The 19,586-nt window shown below is 37.0% G+C and overlaps 1 protein-coding gene across 38 annotated transcripts in view; it reads left to right on the forward strand.

The window, feature by feature from the left end:
* The window catches only part of TCF4 (transcription factor 4), a 366,421-nt gene that overhangs the window by 316,559 nt on the left and 30,276 nt on the right, over positions 1–19,586 (forward strand). For all 38 annotated transcript variants that reach the window (XM_030810368.1, XM_030810386.1, XM_030810379.1 and 35 more), the window contains 5 exons: positions 3,347–3,479; positions 11,755–11,822; positions 13,261–13,339; positions 15,889–15,965; positions 18,577–18,780. In XM_030810368.1, the coding sequence (XP_030666228.1) occupies positions 3,347–3,479; positions 11,755–11,822; positions 13,261–13,339; positions 15,889–15,965; positions 18,577–18,780 (561 nt within the window). The remainder of the gene's footprint in view (positions 1–3,346; positions 3,480–11,754; positions 11,823–13,260; positions 13,340–15,888; positions 15,966–18,576; positions 18,781–19,586) is intronic.

Consider the following 19,586-nt stretch of genomic DNA (forward strand, 5'->3'; position numbering starts at 1 on the left):
TCTAAAGATAAAACATTTTAAAAACATCATTGCCTTCATCACTTTATGCCATGTTATAACAGAATGTGTAATTATAAAGCTTAAGATCCACATATTTCAGTAGCGACTGTTAAGTTACCGATGTTTAGTCTTTAAATCCCCTTTACAGTTTTAGCCTGTCCAACAGAATCCCACAGCTAATCATTACTGTGTTACACATACCCACACAAAATCACTCAGATGAATGGAGTTTGCGGTTAAAGTTTGGAATGGGTTGTTGTAGATGATTTTACGTTTGGAATGACTTGGCAGGGTTCTTTTTAAGAACAGGATAGAGTCCCCACTGTCTGGCATGATTTAGGCATGGTCTTTGCACTACGGGGCGAAACAGTCCTAGGAGTCTGGAATTTTCCTTTAAAGGAAGTTCTGTTGTCTTTTATTTCTTTGTAACATAAACCCTTACTTCAGTAATTCTCAACTGAGGGCAGTTTTTCCCTTCAGGGAACTTTTGGCGATGTCTGGGGACATTTTCATTGTTACAACTAGGGGCTAGATGCTACTGGAATCCAGTGGGTAGAGGCTAGGGGTGCTGGTAAACATGACATCATGTACGGGAGAGCCTCCACAGCAAAGAATTACCTGGCACAAAAGATCAGTAGTGCTAAGGTTGTGAAATCCTGCTCAAACCCAAAGCATGATTTTATTCTTACTTATGTGCACTAGTTATTGTATTTTTCTAATCTTTGAATTATCAACCAGTATATCACTAATGGAAGCATTTCCAACAGTTACTCTGTTAATAGACACGAAATACACTACTCTTGGGCATCTTAAGTTAAAATGAATGAATAGTGGGCATGTAAAGCCTCACACTTTGTCATACTCCTCATGTCCTTTGTAGCAAGCAGGAAAGACAGTAATAGCTGGAGTAAGAGACTAAGATGACCTCTTATAGTTGATCCCTAAATCCTTTGACAGAGCCATTATTCTCTGTGGTGTATTTATTACATCTCTGAATGACAGTAGTTTTCAAGATAATTTTTAATGTAAAATAATCTAGTTATAAATCTCATTAGTTTATTTCAGCATCTGATTTTCTATGAGTCTCTAAAAATAACTGATTTACATGGATTCCACTGGTTTGCCCCTTTATAATCTATAGGGATTAATTTTTCCTTTCATTCTGTGAACTCAGCATTAACCCTTTGTCAAATCCCAAATTACTGCCCATTTTACATAAAGTTAAAAGGGCCCAAAGATTCTCACTGATGTGATTATCCGTTTTGTTTCATCTTCTGATTATTATAGTTAGTTAGATATTTATAATTCTTTTCCTCTTTTTTTGATTTTTGCACATTTCGGACTGATTTGTAGTTCGTCTGTTCTTCAGAAATTCCACATGGAATAGGACTGTGTAGAAGTGAAGTTAAACTTAGTCATCTCTTTTTTTGTTCTTTTTTCCACATTCTGTTTCTTTTCCTCCATTTTGTTATAGTGTTTACCTCTATAGCAGAAATAGCTCTATCCCTGCTAAGCTTTCAGATTAGCTGTACTATAGAATGGGCCCACTATATTTTTCACTGGAGAAAATTCCATGGACTACCTTGCGTATTCATTAGGTGGCAAGTAGAAACGAGTTTAACAGGTGGCCTAAGGAATTTTGGGGTCAAAGAAAGAAAGAGGTCCATGGAATTTAAAAATTTGAAAGGCATTCTCAGGAACTTGGAAAGATTTAAAGGCATCATCTCAACTTTTTTACTGAAGCCTTTTAAGTTGGGCTATTTTGGTCATCCAGAGGTAATATTTTCAAAAACATTCGTGCGTCATTGAAAATCCTACCTCTAATACGTAGATTCATTTCCTTAGACTAGTTGGCTCTCAAGTTATACTTCAATCCACTGTTTATTTAATTCTAACTGATAACCAATTGTTCATTGAGCATGTAGTATAATTATATGTTCAGTAGTTAGCCACAAGTTGTGAGATGCAGAACTATAAGCTCTATTCCTTTAAAGAGTTTACAATACAGGTGAAAATACATTAGAAAGAGCAAGAAATGAAAGCCAAAATATAATTCAGTGTTAAAGAGCGTAGTGCAGAATGTAAGTGCATTAGGGACCTAGAGAGAAGAGATGGTGAAGAGTTGGAGGTAGTCAGGGACTCTTAAGAAAGAGGTAGAATTCAAGATGGATCTCACAGAGTAAATAGGGCAACACTCAAGAGACTATGGTTTCATTCCTCATGAGCAAATGCTTGGGTTTTAAATACTCGTGACTATCAGCATCATATTCAGTCTCTAATTTTGAAATAAACAATTTTAACAGCATTTCCAATAATGACATAATAAAGACTCATAGTCCATTAATATATTGCATATGAAGAAAAAGTGTATTTTAGCTTTAATACATTGCCTTTACATAACACATTCAAATGTCTATGAGAATAACTTTTGAAGCTGCTTTTTGTCTTGAAAATAGCTCAGCACGTTTTTGTAAATTACTATGTCCATTTTAGTGATCTGTTCATTCCCAACCAGATGGGTGGATTGCAACTAATTTGCCACCTTACAGGCACTGTGGCATACCCAAGAAACATAGCTTATTTGGAAAACTAATATAATAATTAAACTCAAAGCAGAGTCTTAAACCAAGTGATTCTGTAAAGATGTTGTTCTTGCATTGCCAGCTATATGAGGATTGCTTATAGGTGGAGCATAGAAAGAAAGGACTCAAACCAAAAGAAGTCATGTGGTCCTAATTTAATTCGGTATAGTCAATGGTTACATATTGATGAGTAAGAGAGATATTTAACCATTAGTGCTTTTTAAATTTTTTATTTACTAAATTTTATTGTTGCTGGGGTTCAAAAAATAATTTAATTTGGGAGGAAGAAGATTTGAGACTGGTTAGTCTTTGCCATTTAGTTTCAAGAAGATCAGGATGAAATGTAATATAAGCCTTATGGATCATAGTGTTGTTTTATTCATTATATAGTGGAATCTTTTTCACTTGATCAATAGGCCACACAAAAAAATTAATAGTAGAGTGGTCTTTTATGTTGCCGAAACCCTGGAGATGATTTTAAGCAGTAATCTGTAGATTTCAAGATTGTGATCATTTCTCAATGTCCCTCATTGCCATTATATTCCTCCACAGTTGATGCAAACCCAAGCTAACTATGTTTCTGTGTAACTTATTATTTGAAAAATGAAAGCTGTCAGATCTAAGCAAGATATATTCTTGGCTATTTTGAAATTCTAAAAGCTGTCTCCATTGTAAAATAGAGAGTTGTGAGAAAAGTGTTTGGAAATAACTCAGTAAATACCTTATGATTAAATATGGCCACCTTTTTCTGCTTCTTGCTATAGAGCTATCCATCACACTCCTCAGCAGACATCAATTCCAGTCTTCCTCCGATGTCCACTTTCCATCGTAGTGGCACAAACCATTACAGCACCTCTTCCTGTACGCCTCCTGCCAATGGGACAGACAGTATAATGGGTGAGTCACAGAAATGCCAATTCTGATACCGACAATCGGTGTCAGGGTTTAATCATCAAGGACCTCTTTTTCCCTTTCATAACTGAATAGCAATTAGGCAATAAATATTAGTCACATAACAGAATGAACACACAAATGAACCAAACAGAAGTAAAATCACTGGCTTAAGCATAACCATATTTTTGGTCACAAGACACTGAAATTTAGCTATGTTCTACATTGCAAGTCATTAGATTGAACAAGGGTTCAAACAGACCAAAACTATCTTGTTCCTCATATTCAAAAAGGTAAACAAAGTCATAACATGAGCCATCAGAGACTAGTGAGCTACAAAGCAGAATAGCTCTTAATGGTAGTTATTGAGCACTTCCCAAAATTCCAGTCATTGTGCTAGGCTCTTATCCATGATGTGCCACTGTCTTCCGAGGACTGGTTAATGTGAAACTCTCAGGTGACTGCTAATAACTACATGAGGTTAATCTCCTGGAGAATGTGACACTGTGGAATCCCTCAGAGGGGAAGAAGTATTTGTTCACTTATGAGAGAGGAGATGCCTGGGCGTCAGTTGGCCAGAAATTATTTGCTGCTTTTTTAAATTAATTAATTAATTTATTTTTACCAAGGACATTTACTAATGAGTTAAGGTCCAAGAAGAATGCTGCTCCCATGAACTGAGCCATCATCCTCTCATTTCTTGTGATGTTCACTGTGGTCTTTTCCGTAGGTGGTTCCCCAGTCAGCTTTCCTACTTTGAGGAATGAACTGGGCTGGATGTCCATCCAGCTGCCCCTGGAGGCAAGAGGTGGAGTTCGTGGGGAGATAGCTACCTGCTTCTGAACCAGCTTTGACACCTTGTTGTTCAGATGAGCAGCACAGCGTAGTGCACCAGGGTCTTATTAAAACCTCAGACTTCTCAGGTGGTCATTTTCTGTGGTTATAGCTCAAACTAACTCCTTGCTTGGCCTGAATGTCACTGTCAGAGCGTCGGTGGGGAGAATACTCAGTGTTTGAGAGAAGATTGCTCAACAGAATAATGCTGCTGTTGAGTCCGCTTAGCTCTTTGCAGTTGTTTTCTTTAGAGAGTGTGTAGAATTTGGGGAAGTGGCGTGAATCACTTATGTAGGAAAGTTTTAGATGAAGGAGGAGAGATGTGTTTTGAAATGTTGGAAATATAATTTCTGCCTCAATAATGCCCTCCCTGCTTATTCAATAATATATCTCACACTTGAGATGAGCCATCTCGCAGTCTCTCCACTCCGCTATCCTAAGAAGCAAATTGAGGAGAGAGTTTCCATTTTTTTTAACTTTTCCTAACCAAGCTTCTACAAATATGTTGCATCAGTTTGACCTTGGAGAGCTACAGACAGAGGTCACATGGGGAAGTTTGTTAGCTATCAATGCAGTTTTGCCAGATTTGAAAAACAAGAAGAAAGAAAGCAGTGCAGAACTGAAAGAGTGAGAAAAGCATATTTCACTTCAGTGTGGTTTGACAAATGGAAAGCCCCTTTCTGCAGTCATGAGGTCTGGTTATAAAGAAGGATGACCGGTCATTCATCCTTTTACAAGACAGATTTCCTGTCTACTTGTGGTTTGAGTAATTTTCTTTTTTAGGAAGGTATGAAGGTGGAGCAGAACCTTGAGTTGAGGAAAACATACTTAGGCTCTGTTTGAAAAAAAAAGGTTTTCTGATTGATTTGCAGAACAGTCCTCTTGAGAAAGAGGCACTATGACTTGGAAAGGACATATCAGGAAATGGGGTGGTTATCTCCAAGAGCTGTAGACAGCTTAGCCACAGCTCTCAGTGGGAATGAGTGTTGCTTGGTTTTAGCTGGTCATCTTCATTAGTTTGTGGATGAACAGGAGAATCTACTTGTTGGTCTAGCCAGAGTGGAGCAATAGGTGATTTCTATATGCTGAGAATAGACTTAACTTATTAAAAACCATAGGGCCTTATTTAAGGGTCTTGACAATAATAAAGGAGCTATAATTTAAAAACAAAAGTATGAGATTTCTAGAACCCAGAAAAGGGCTTTTTAGAAATTTATTTCGTACATTATTTTACAATAATGGATGCACTTGTCAAAATCCACTAACAGAATGAGAAAAAGATGCATAATCTTTCAGGAAATAGGTAGACATGGTAATTCAGCATTTTGGAGGAGCAAACATTTATTATTATGCATAAATACAGATATTACTTTAAGGGAGAACATTCTAGAATGTTTTTCTTTAAAATAATATGTTCACCAATTGTGTACATGAAAATGCAGAGGAAAATTTAAGCATAATAAGCCTTAGTATTGCGTGATGTCTGAGTGGCCCATGTTTTTTCACACTTAAGTTCTCTTAGGCTTTGGTTTGATTTTTCGAGTGTGGTAGAAGTCAGTGACGGCAGCGTGTCTGTATAACAAGAAGAGAAGCTTTCTCTTCTGATGTTAGTGATACTTCCCTAACAAACAGTATGGATTAATAGGATACATCTGCAGACTTTTGAAAATATTTGGCATATACTCACTCATTCTGAAACGCAGGAAGTAAAGAAATATTACGTTGCCTGTATCTCAAAGAACAAACAGAGCTAATTAAATAATTGGCAAATAGGGAACACATAGCCTGACACATGTTTGAGATTACACACGATTCTGTAGAAAATGACTGTAAGCAATACTAATGCCTTAAGAATGGAGTTCAAGCACTAACACATGGACATCACATTTTTCACATTTTCTTGGTAAAAAGTTGCAAGACAGTACAGTCTTTTCATACATGGTGTTGATGTCTTAGGAAGCTGCTTTTTCAGTTCAGAAGAGGGCTGCTGCCGTTCGTCTCAGTGTCATGTTATAATATGTCTTTCTGGTGGTCAGCAGTTGTCCTGAACTGACACTAGAACAACGCAGTGCATGTGGGGTGAGATACAAGCTCTAGAACTCTCAGAAGGGAACCTCTCTGTAACCACATTCCCCTTCTTCTTCTGTTCTCTGCATCTCAAAGGTGGAAGATGCCCACTGAGGTTTGCTATTTGTTTGGCTTGGGGGAGTGACTGGGTGCTTCTTGCCTTGTTTTCTTTTGCCCTATAGTACCCAATATCATTTTTTTGAGAAATCCTTAAGAAGGATAAAGCTTACTTGGATTACATTAATGAGAGATTTTTTTTTTTAATGACACATTCATCCGTGGATTTTCAAGAGAATTGTAGAACAAGGTATTTTATTCATTGCATACAGTCCACTACTTTTCTCAAGCCTTGCTGGCAAACTCTGGAGATCATATTAGACCTTTCTGAATTGAAAGGGTCATCTAATTACCCCTCCAATTAGAGGAATATAATGTATGGGACACAGCATGGATTCACAGTAGTGCAGCTGGTGGCACACCCAGTTAAGGAGAGAAGCTGTCAGGGGTCTTTGGGAGTTACCAGCATCAGCACCTTCTACTCAGTTCTTCAGACTTTTTCAATGTTGTGCCACTGGGTATTCTCAGAAGCAGTGCAGTTCAGTGCCTCTGCATCTGAGCATACATACGGAGGAGGAAGTGTAGTAAGTTATTAGATACCAGCTATAGAGAATAGGAATGTCTGCAGGATAGTAACCATACACATTTGGTTAGCCACATATTTCCTTCCTATTTGCAATAATATCCAGTAGCCCTTCTGGATGGAAAGAAGTAAGAGGACCTCCTACCATAGCACAGACCACTGAGACTGCTCAAGGATGAGAATGTTTCGTCTCCCCATTGGGACATACCATATGTATACATTCACAGGGTGTGACCCTTTGTGGTTTGAGGCTACACACACTCCCTTGCCCTCAGAGAGAATTGGTCATGTAACTAACATAATGGTTATAATAACTATTATTGTTTTATTAGTCTTTAACTGGCCTGCTTTCTAATGCATGGTCTTTTCCATGTTTTTAAACCTCAAACCAAACAGGTTTGAAGGAACAGACTACCAAGATTGATTTAATACACCATATGCTAAAGATTACCCTGGAATATCTATCTGGTTCGTGAATTAATCTGGCTTAGAACTTTCACTTCTAATGACATGTTTGAATGACATCTTAGTATGTGGCTTGTCTAGTAGAAACATTATGTCCTTTTCCCTTTGAGGACTTGGTTTCACAGTAATTTTATTATTAGAATAGTCACATAATGTTCACTTTATATTTTACAAGAATACTGAGCCTTGAAGTAGTCGGGTGATGAACAAGCACAGAGCATAAGCGTAATATGAATTTTATCCAGCAATGTCAAGACATCTTAGTTATCAAGACCACCAACAGGAGAACAATAAACTAGTTTGATTTAAATCTCCTCCATTTCCTGTGCACGATCAGGAAGCCCAACTTCCCCCTGAATTCCTAGGAATCCCTCCTGTTAAAAATTAGTGCATTGTAGTCTGTATACTTGAGTTTGTATTTTAAAATGGTTGTAGTAGGAGTGCTGGAAATGCTCCTTCTTTTTGTCATCTTTATAGATAAGCACATGGCATTGTTATGCTGTTTCTAATGGTTTAATAACACGAGGGTCACTCGGACACAGTTTGGAAAAACCTACTTTGAAAGCAGTCATCTTCTGTCAGGCAAACACAGTGTGAATTGTGCTTCTTATTCCTTTGATGCCTTCATGATGTTCCCAGCCTTAGATGATGGGTGTGCGTTAAAGGGGCAACACATTTTCCAAATTCTGATTTTTAGTAGTTGATCCCAAGGCACCACTCATCCCAGTGTTTTGTTGAGGGTGTGTTCTAATGGGAATGAACATTTCCCCAAAGCTGAGGCTGAGACAGAGGGTGGTCTAGCATGTAGCCCAAAATACAAAACCCTTCTTTCTGCTTCATCTTCTAGCCAGCAGCACCACCTGTGTTCAAGCCATCTGAACAATACTTGGGTGGCAGGCAGTGTCGAAGCCTCCTACAAAAATTACAGTTCGTCTTAATAACAGCTCATCTTCCATTCATATTTGTATGTTACAGCTCTACTTAGGGACTGATTATATTTCTCTTGGGCAAGATAAATTGATTAGAGCCAAAATTAGAAATCGATAAAGTCTTTACCAAGCAAATGCATTAGTTTTCATCTTTATTTCTGTTACATGGACGTTTTGATCATCTCTAATATGAATTGACAAAAATCTTGGGCCTCAAAGAGCAATCAAGATTAAAGCTGAAAATGTGGGTTTGATGTATCTTGCTAAACATGGCCCACTTCTCAATGCAAAAAAAATAAAAATTCTGCCACTTGAGAATTAAAATATATTTCCTTTCCAGTTATACCCTTTGTTATATCAGTCACACAAATAAAAAGAGAAATCTGTAAGAGAAAGACTCATGTAGCTTAACATGTTCAGGCAATCCAGAAAGTATAGCTTCTCCAGTGTTTCCTGGACCAGAACAAAAGGCATTCCAAGTGAAAGGGCAAACTGGCCCCAGTAAACTGCTTTGAAATTTAAGCCCTTGGGTTTGGCACTCCAGCTGTTGCAAGGTAAAATGGCTTCATGTTAAAAAATAGTCTGTTCTTATCAGTGGTTTCCATGAGTAACCTTTGTAGTTTTCTGAAATATTTTCATGACATGATGAGGTAAGAAGTTGATTCTATTTTTAATTCTATTTCCTGAGTCATAATATCTCCCTGCATAAAACAGGCACTGATAGAAAGTTTAGTTAGAAAGGTGTAGTTCTAAAGAAATCAGAATGATCATAATATCTTGCCTCTTCTAACGTGTGATTTTTGGAGCATATATATTTAGTTTTTAAATGCTTCTAAAATATTTGTATTGGTTTTCAATACTTTGTTTTGTTTCATAAAAATATATATATTATTTATAATCTTCATTTTAAAGTTGTTTTAAGGAAGAATTAATCTTTTGAAAGCCACTACTGTAGCAGATATTATCTGTAATGAAGCAATATCTTGTTCTTTTTTGGCTTAGGTTCTTTGTTAGATAATGTGATTTTTCCAGTGTAGCTCTGAACTTTTTGTGAAAATCTGTATTCAAATCAAGCAGATATCACAAATTATTTTGACTAGTAGATCTAATTTTTAGGTATATAATAATGAAAAGAAATATTGCTTCTAGGAAAAAAAAAAGATAAGTACCCCCAAATACCATGGTAATGCATACTGAAAAATGGTTAGTGTCATCTATATTTCACATCATTATTATTTTCTCTTTAGAATGGTTTTTAGGTTTGTTTGTTGTTCTTGTCTGAGGCAGAGTTTTGCTCCTGTTGCCCAGGCTGGAGTGCAATGGCGCGATCTCAATTTCTGCTCACTGCAACCTCCGCCTCCTAGGTTCAAGCGATTCTCCTGCCTTAGCCAGGCGTAGTGGTACATGCCTGCAATCCCTGTTTTTAGTTTTTAAAGGACTCCTTAATGCAGAAATTCTTCTCATTTTCACACTAGATATAAATTATTGTATTTTATCTTATATTAAATATTTTTAATACTCTTGATATCTGAGCTGCTCCCACTGGTCCAATTGTATGATATCAGACCCTCATTTCAAAGAACTTGCTTATATAATACCTATCATGAGTACTAATGACTCATGTATTTTAATGTCATAACTTTGTGATTTGGAAAAGAAGTTTGTTTTGTCACGAGGTAATTGTGTTCTTCTTATGTGCCAGTTTTCTTTCAATATTTTAGCAATTAACAAATAAATATGGGTGTGGGTTTTGTAAACCAAATAAAGTATGTATCAAAACATTATCGGCTGGGTGCCGTGGCTCACTCCTGTAATCCCAGCACTTTGGGAGGCCAAGGTGGGCGGATCACGAAGTCAGGAGTTTGAGACCAGCCTGACCAACATGGTGAAACCCCATCTCTACTAAAAATACAAAAATTAGTCGCCGTGGTGTCGTGTGCCTGTAATCCTAGCTACTCGGGAGGCTGAGGCAGGAGAATCGCTTGAACTCGGAAGGCGGAGGTTGCGGTGAGCTGAGATCGTGCCACTGCACTCCAGCCTGGGCAACAGAACAAGGCTCCGTCTCAAAAAAAAAAAAAAAAAAAAATTATCTAACTGACAAACTCAACATATAAATATATGAAAATAACAAGCATAAATTAGCTATGCTAAGCAGAGGTGAGGAGAATTAAATTATGACCTGGAAAAGCCGTAGAATTGGACCACTGAAGATCCCACCCGACTACTGCATTTTACAAGTGTGGAAGGTGATGACAGCACATTTGTAAGAAAGAAGGCTCTCTTAGTTCAAGAATGGGGCTGGAAAGTCTTTGAAATTATATACCTGCTTAATGAAGTTTTGCTTGGATTCACTGGGTGATTTAACTTTTCCTTTTCTTATTTCACAAAATAGTGAAAAAAAAAACCTTCCTCCAGAATTTTAATAGGTTTTATTTAGATACTAGTCTATTTGCTAATGTTGAGGCTTTAATAAATACAACATACCCCAAGTGCTAGGCATTCTGTTAATACTGAAGACCACAAGAATCCTGGAAATCCCATTTTATCACTTAGTTCTAAAGGCAAGATACCTTCAAGTGATACGTGTTAAAGAAAGCTGGCTTTGAATTGTATAATGGAATATATGTCTCTTATTATTCACAATACTCTTTGTTCTTCTCTTTTGTAGATAAAAATACCAGTGGAGATAAGCTTCATGAATATGTAGACTTACTTTATCTCTGGAATTCGAGACCATATTGACTTTTAGTAGCATACCAGTTCACTTTTTTTAGTGTGAACACAGACTTTTAAATATGTGGAGAATATATGTTATTTAAAACATTAAAAATATTTTCTCTCCTTGTCAGCCAGACCTGTTGTGGAAATTTTTGTTTGTTTGTTTGTTTGGTGTACTGTAGGACTGTGAGACGAATACCCCGTTTTGCTATGTATCAAATTTCTATTTATTTGAAAACAGGTGGAAGTTATTTGTGCATTTACTATAAAATAATATAAAGAAAAGCCAGACTCTGAGGACTCCAGAGACCTGAAAGTAGTCTATACTTGTCAGCAATGACCGTCACATAGCTTGCTACATTCACCAGCTCATCAACAGCAAGGGGAAGTCATAGCAAGGAAACCATTTTATCTTTAAACCAAGGTGTCAGGTTTATATTTTATCTGTAAAAAAGTAACATGAATATATTTGACATCTACCTCAGCAAACAAATTAATGCTAATTAAAGATTAATGTGTTGTAATTAGCATTAAAAATGCAATTAAATTGTGAGTAAATGGACCAGGAATAGAAAATTGTTAGACGTCTCACTGCCTGGTTTTCATATTCTGCCTTTTGTTTTTGCAGCAAATAGAGGAAGTGGGGCAGCCGGCAGCTCCCAGACTGGAGATGCTCTGGGGAAAGCACTTGCTTCGGTGAGGAAATATTGACTTTGGACTCCATATGTACCATTGTAAAGGGTGAACTTTAATCAGAAGTGGACATTTGGAATTTTAGAAAATGAATGGCAAATAGCTTTGATTTTTGGAAAATGCTAGCTTTCTTGCATAACAGTCACTGGAAAATTTCAGAAGGCTCTGAAGCTTCCAGTATATAGATAGTCTCTTTCTCTCATCCTCAAAATGGTACTAAGCTGCACTCAATTATGGATGTGGGAATATTCTCCTGGCCTTTGGGTTTATAGGTTTTTTATACTGATGTCTTATTTTTCTCTAAAGTAATATGGGTGCACATTGACCAGCTAAGACTGTCTTAGCAAGGAATAGTTCTAAAACACTTTGAAAGAGGCATTTGAAAAAAAAAAATGACTATAACTGAGGTCCATGAAGAATTGTCACATAATTGGCACCTGGGGGATTCAGCTTCTCTGCTTTGCCCACCTACTGCCAGAAAGCTAAAATTGAACATTTCTTGCATGTTCCCTGATGACAAAATGGCATACCTTCATTGTCTCAGAGAGTATATCTGGTATTTTAGTCAAAAGCTAAACATGGTCATTTAGAAATGTAAGTGGAGGGCCGGGTGCTGTGGCTCACACCTGTAATCTCAGCACTTTGGGAGGCCGAGGTGGGAGGATCACTTGAGGTCAGGAGTTCAAGACTAACCTGGCCAACATGGTGAAACCCTGTCACTACTAAAAACATGAAAATTAAGTAGGCACGGGTGGCACATGCCTGTAACCCCAGCTACTCCGTAGGCTGAGGCCGGAGAATTGCTTGAACCTGGGAGGCAGAGGTTGCAGTGAGCTGAGATTATTCTACTGTACTCCACCTTGGGTGACGGAGCAAGACTCCATCAAATAAATAAATAAATAAATGTAAGTGGAGATTTCTTTCTCTAAGATTTTGTCTCTTCAGTTGGCTTTTACCATTGGGAGCATTAAAAAAGTTTGCACTATATTAGCATTGCACCCTAAGTAAAAGTTTTTATTTCATCTGGGCCTTCTGATGCTATGGAATCAAATGCCTAAATCTGGCAAAAGAGTGGCAAAATATCTTAGGAATGATCCTGTCCAACCTCTCATTGTGTAGATGAGGAAAGGAAAGTTCAAAGTATCTGCTTGGCTTGCACGTAGCCACACAGCCAGTAGGAACGAAGAGTTGGATTGAAGTCTGCTGACCCCAGCCTGGCTCCTTTCCCACCACCCCATACCACATCAGTAACTCTTGTTTTGAAAAATTAAAATAATTGTTAAGTTCTTCATTTGACAATTTTGGTACAGTAGTTGATTATTACATGTATTCTGTAACTTGTAAGTTTTAAATGAATTGCGTTGACAACTTTGTAGTTTAGAAAAATATGAATTATTTTAATGAATGAGGGTGTTTTTTTTTTCCTCCCTATTGTTTTAAGATCTATTCTCCAGATCACACTAACAACAGCTTTTCATCAAACCCTTCAACTCCTGTTGGCTCTCCTCCATCTCTCTCAGGTAGTGTATTTCAAATCCCATTGCATCATATAACAGTTTATAAGAAAGATTCCCCCCTTGTACTTCCTGATTTTGTAGGTGGAAACTCACTTCCCCCCAAATCCCAAAGCTTAGCATTCCTATAACAGACAAATACAAAGGGTGGGAGAGACAAATTACCAGACAATAGTATAGTCGTTTACATCCAAACCTTTTCTTAAAAATTAGATTATCTTTTTAAAATATACAGGCATATGGAAAATGTATTTCTTACACTTTTCTTAGCTCTGCAGAAGACACCCAACAGCAGAATAATGTATTCCAATAAAACGTCTCAGATGAAAAAAACTCAGTTAATATAGTCATGAATATGAATATAGACTATATAGTCATCAAATATAGACTATTTAAATGGATCATTTCCTGCAGGAATTTCAGGCTTTCCAAATTCCCTCTTTAAAGTACATGCCATTGGGATGTTTAGAGAAAACTATAATTTTGTAAATAAATTGTGAAATAATTGTGTGGAGTAGAAGGGATGTTTGACTTCAAAGTATAACACATTCGTGTGACCTGTGGCTTCAAATTGAATAACTATAATTTGTAGAATTATGTCAGTAAATGATTTCACTTTTCAGGGGTGCGTTTAAGAGACTCATTGTCTTTCCAATAAATGCTTCCAGAAAGCCTTCCTTGATTCATGTCTCTGCTCTTTGGTAAGGAGAAAGGTGGCTTATTAAAAAAAAGCAAAACAACAATAACAAAACCTAAATCACATCTGTACCTGACGGAAACCTTACCTTACTGTAATTTATAGTGGAGTTACTTGGCGTTTGTTATTTCCTGCATGCAGCTCTCATGGCCCAGTGTAAACCTGGCTCCTTGGTCGAGGACAGGAGGTTTCATATTGCCTCAAAACTTTCAGAAATGATGGCCATGGCTTAGCTGGGATTTAATATCAGCCTCTTCCAAGCCTCCGTGGTATGGGAAGATCACAGAATAGAGAGGGCAGTGGGATTCTGCTCTGTATGTCCAGAGAAGACCACGTTGAAACTGGGAAGCAATTGAGGTTTTAAGAGGATAATCAAACGTTCCCCCGGTGGAAATAGAAAGTAGAGTTCAGTATTGTTGTACTCCTTGGGTTCTGTACCAGATTCTTAAACTCTGAAAAATGATTTCAATTGTCAGTAACCCCCTTTTGAGACACAAGAGATACAACAAGGGATAGAGGAATCTGAGCAGGTGGAACTCCAATTTCCACATTTCAAACAAAGTAGCTTTCATTTTATTCATTTTCTAATTTAGAAAAAAAATGTTCTACGGTATCATAATGTTTGAGAACAACTAATGTAGTCTGATACCCTGATTTTACAGATAAGAATACTGAGTCCCAAAAAGGGAGTTGAGTTGTTGAGTTTATTACCAGTAGTAATAGCAGAGCTTGGACAAAAATCTGGTGCTCACAGTTCTGCCATCCATTTCTAGATTAATGGTGGGAAAGAAAAATTAGGATGCACAGTCATTCTAGGAAACATCACAAATTCCCTCGACCTGAGTATCATGCTCTCAGTGAAAGGCACAGAAACAAGGCTAGAGATGCCACTTTTTGGGTCTTGGTAATGCATCGTGGAAGACCACATGTTAGGAAGAAAGAACTTTTATGAAGATGCAAATATGGGGACAGATTGCTATTTTCACACCGACGGCTCTGTCCAAATTCTGTCAAGAAAAGTAATTGAACAAAATATTCTATTTTTATTTAGCATAAAAATATACATGCACACCCAGAAAAGACAGGAAGAGTGGATTTTAAAAGTGCTAACAGTGTCGGGGCATGAGATTTCAGTGAGATCATAGCTATTATTTTTTCCTTTTTTGAATTATGTATTTTCCAAGTTTTCTACACTGAATGTGTATTATTTTACATTTAAAGTGTTTTTTATTTTGTAGGTTAGACATGTAATATGTATTCTAACAGCAATCTTTTTTTACCTTCAAGTTTAATGAATCATAAAAAATTTATTTTCGTCAGAAGAAACTTTTAGTTGTTGCTGTATATTGACTTTAAATTTCTGGCTTAGTGGATCACTGATAACTAATCTTATTCCCTTAAAAAGTTTTTCAAGATTTATCTTTTTCTAAAGATTGCTTTAAAACAAGTGGCAAAGCTGTTTTCCATTGGTGCGAGAATTTTGGTTTAGCATAAACTAGCCTTGCATAAAGGTCTAACAAAATCCCATTTTTGTACCCTTAAAAGTACCTTGATTCCATAGTGATAGTTTTTCTTCCACAGGAACTCTTCTTACCAAAATTCAGAATCAATTAAATGTTCTCTTTTAGGAGACAGCCAGCCTGGGGGAATTGTGAGTCTATGTAAAGTCTACATATTTTACATTTAAAATGTTTTCCTTGTCCCAAAATTCTTTTATGGGAAGTTTACATGTATTTACCTTGTTGTTTAAATGAAAATCATCATTGCCATTGCCATTTCCAAAAGGACTGTTTAAAATATTGGCAAGCGTCTTTTTACATGTGTCTAGGTCTGATTGTAATTCCCATTTTAATATCAGCAGGCACAGCTGTTTGGTCTAGAAATGGAGGACAGGCCTCATCGTCTCCTAATTATGAAGGACCCTTACACTCTTTGGTATGTCTCATTTGCTAATGTCTGTCCCACCCATTTTCAGGTCATGTTCTTTCTTGTTCAGTCTCCTTTACTCTCCCAAGATTTTGATTTTCCCTGTTAGTAACTTTAGGTCAGCGTTAAGCACACAAGTTTGCTGGAGCCAGAGTCATTAGGCTATGCTTGCTCCTGTTTGGACATGAGAACCCAGATCCTACTGTAATGGAAGCCCTAGGGCTCTAAATATCTAGTATCAGATAAAATCCTGGAAGGGCAATGGCCTCCTCCCCATCTCTAGGAAAGATCCCTGTCAATGATTAAATCACTTTCTTGCTATCAGAGTGCTGGAACTCCAGCCAAGTCCTATACCTGGAACATTTGGTTCCCTCTACCTCTGCTTTACTTTCCAGAATAACAGGTTTACAGATTTCCTTCTTGTAGAAACCCAGTGGTATCCTTCGTGGTAGAGAAATGCCTACTCTTCCAGGAGGGAATTGCTGAAAATTTCCATGGATGTAATTAATTATTATAAATACATGATGATTCAGTGTCTGACACTTCAGTCTTTCTCTCCTCATGATGGTGGAGGCCAGAAATATGCATGAAACAATGCTGGTTGTGCAGCATTTAGGATAGACATGAATTTAATGGGAAGGAATAGCAGTGAGGGAGAGGAGCCTTTTAGTTCCTCGGGGTTGAGGTTTTCTTTTCTCCCTCATATCTTGAGATGACGCATGGAAGAAGCCATAGATTTATCTATCTGCTTTAGTGTTGTCTTATATTCTTCCCTTTCAGCTTGATCTTAAGGAAAATCTGAAAAGAAAAGCAAAGGTGGATTTCCCTCCTTTGTTGTGTTCTTCCCTGCTATAGTGTATGAATCATTCAGCTATGCATTTTATCCAATAAAGGAAACCAGACAGTGAAACATATATGCACTACCCAGCCCAATTAATCTGCGGACCACATTGAAATAATTAGTTGTTTTAGTGTTTACCTTCATCAGTTATTCTCTGGGACCTATTCATCAAAACCAGGCTTTGTCCAACTATAGAACTGTAAAGACGGGGTGTATAGTTATGGACCACAGCTTCCATTCTGTTTGAATTCTGAACACTGAAGAAGAGATTTACAAGCAGAAACTGCTCTCTCTACCAGGAAGCTGTGAGCCAGAAACTGTGATAGGCACATGTATGATTTCTTTTCCTGCATATATTTACACTCAGAAGTAAGTATGTATTATCATTCCCATGTTTATAAATTAGAAAGCATACACTCCAAGAGGTTTAGTAACTTTCCCAAGGCCAAATACATAGCAAAGCTAGCAGTCTAGGGGAGGTAGTTTAACTCCCAAACCCACCAAATCAGAATGTTCTGTACCATAGACTACTATATTATAGACACACGTTCTTCCTGTCAGTATAATTAGAAATATTTTTTCTCATGCAATAGAGCTGGTACACTTGTTTGCACAACCCATTCAAAATCACTCAATTGTAGCATAATCTAGTGCAGAGTCACTAGATTTAAAATAAAAAGACCTAGATTCCAACTCTGACTTTACCATTTCCTAGCAGTGTGACACTACGTAATTAATTCACTTTGTGTCTTTGAGCCTCATTTTCGTGTCTGTATGGAAGGGATCATAATGTCTTCCCTGCCTGCCCATACACACGTGAAGCAAGGATCAGTGAGATGGTATATTTTAAAGTGTACACTGGAGAGTGGTATTTGATATCATTATTGATCAGTTTTTAAAATGAATACATACCTTTAAAATGAATACATACATTTTCTTCACTAAAAACTATACGCATTGTCTAGTTGTAAAAAACTAGAATCCTAATGGCAAGGATGAACAAAGGTTGGTTGGTTTTTAATGGTTTAAAGTTGCGAATTCTATGCTGTACTTGGGGCTTTGAACTCAGTTAGATGCCCCCAGTGAACAATTGATTCAAGTGTTTGTGATTCTTCAGCCTTAAAATCTTATACTACTTTAGTTGACAGAATTTATATAATTTTTTTCTGTAACCATTTTGAGGCCCTTACACACACACCACCACACACCCACTGGTTTTGATGACAGATAGGAAGCCAGAAACACTGGTAAAAACTCAACAAGAAATTATTATCCACTTGCTTTTCCCTGTCTCTGATTTGGTACTTAGCACTGTGTCATATACCACAGGGAAGACCAAAGAAATATACCTTCAGGAAAATAATTTAATTAAGAAACTATAAATAGGTCATCTTTCCAGTGGTAATTGTTTAAAACTGCTTAACTTAATACCTGCCAGAAAGTTCCTTAAATTCAGTGAATGTTTTTCTCTTCTAAAATAAATTTAAATTACCTTTCAAAAGGCAGTACCGTATATAGCACATGTATGTTATAATGTCCTGGAATAATTATTGAATTTAGTTTGTTCATGAAAAATAACACTATAATTTTAACATTAACACGTTCTACCAGTTTTCTGGAAACAGCACTATTTGTATTATTGTTTTAAGGAAATACACTTTATTGGAAACATGTATTTAGAAACACGCAGTGTGTTTTTTGTCGACTAAAATTTTACTTATATAATTTAGGCACCCCTTTTGAACTAAACCAAATTTTACATCATTTGTTAACCAACAGCAAAGCCGAATTGAAGATCGTTTAGAAAGACTGGATGATGCTATTCATGTTCTCCGGAACCATGCAGTGGGCCCATCCACAGCTATGCCTGGTGGCCATGGCGACATGCATGGAATCATTGGACCTTCTCATAATGGAGCCATGGGTGGTCTGGGCTCAGGGTATGGAACCGGCCTTCTTTCAGCCAACAGACATTCACTCATGGTAAGTGATGAAATTTATAGACTCTGTAGTTATCATATAGAGTTAGAATTTCAGGTATAGATACTATTGTGGCTGTTTTTTAAAAAATCAGCTTTATTGAGATATAATTCACTTAACATACAATGAGCCCATTTCAGGTGTACAATTCAAGTGTTTCAGTGTATTCACAAGGTTGTGCAACCATCACCATAGTCTAGGTTTTGAATATTTTTGCCCCCTGCAAAAAGAAAAGAATCCCTGTTGCCCATTAAGCAGTCATTCCCCATCCCTCCACTTCCAGCCCTTGGCAACCACTTGTCTACTTCCTGTGTCTATAGTTTTACCTATTGTGGGTATTTTGAATATATGGAATCATACAACATGTGGTGGTCTTTTTTGACTGGCTGCTTTTACATAGCATGACTGTTGCAGTTTTTCTATAGTTTGCCACATATTAGAGCTTCATTCATTTTTATTGTCAAATAGTATTTCACTGTGTGGACATACCACGTTACACATTTGGGTTGTTCCAACTCTTTGGCTATGATGAATAATGCTTCTATAAATATTCATGTTTAAGTTTTTGTGCAGACACATGTTTTCCTTGAGGAGTGAATTGCTGGGTCATTGTTGGTGTTTGAAATTATTAATTTTGGTGACCCTGGCCAAAGTGTACAATTTGAGTTCTTATTATAATATGACATTGCTAGTAATTCAAATATTAGTGTTGTTTTTTTTAATTAAAGAAGCCAAAATAGTGTCTGTCAATTCTGAGTCTGGGAGATAGAAATATATGGTATATTTGTTTGTATAAATATATTGTGTGT

This window comes from Nomascus leucogenys, chromosome 4 (genome assembly GCF_006542625.1).
Source record: "Nomascus leucogenys isolate Asia chromosome 4, Asia_NLE_v1, whole genome shotgun sequence".
NCBI lineage: Eukaryota > Metazoa > Chordata > Mammalia > Primates > Hylobatidae > Nomascus > Nomascus leucogenys.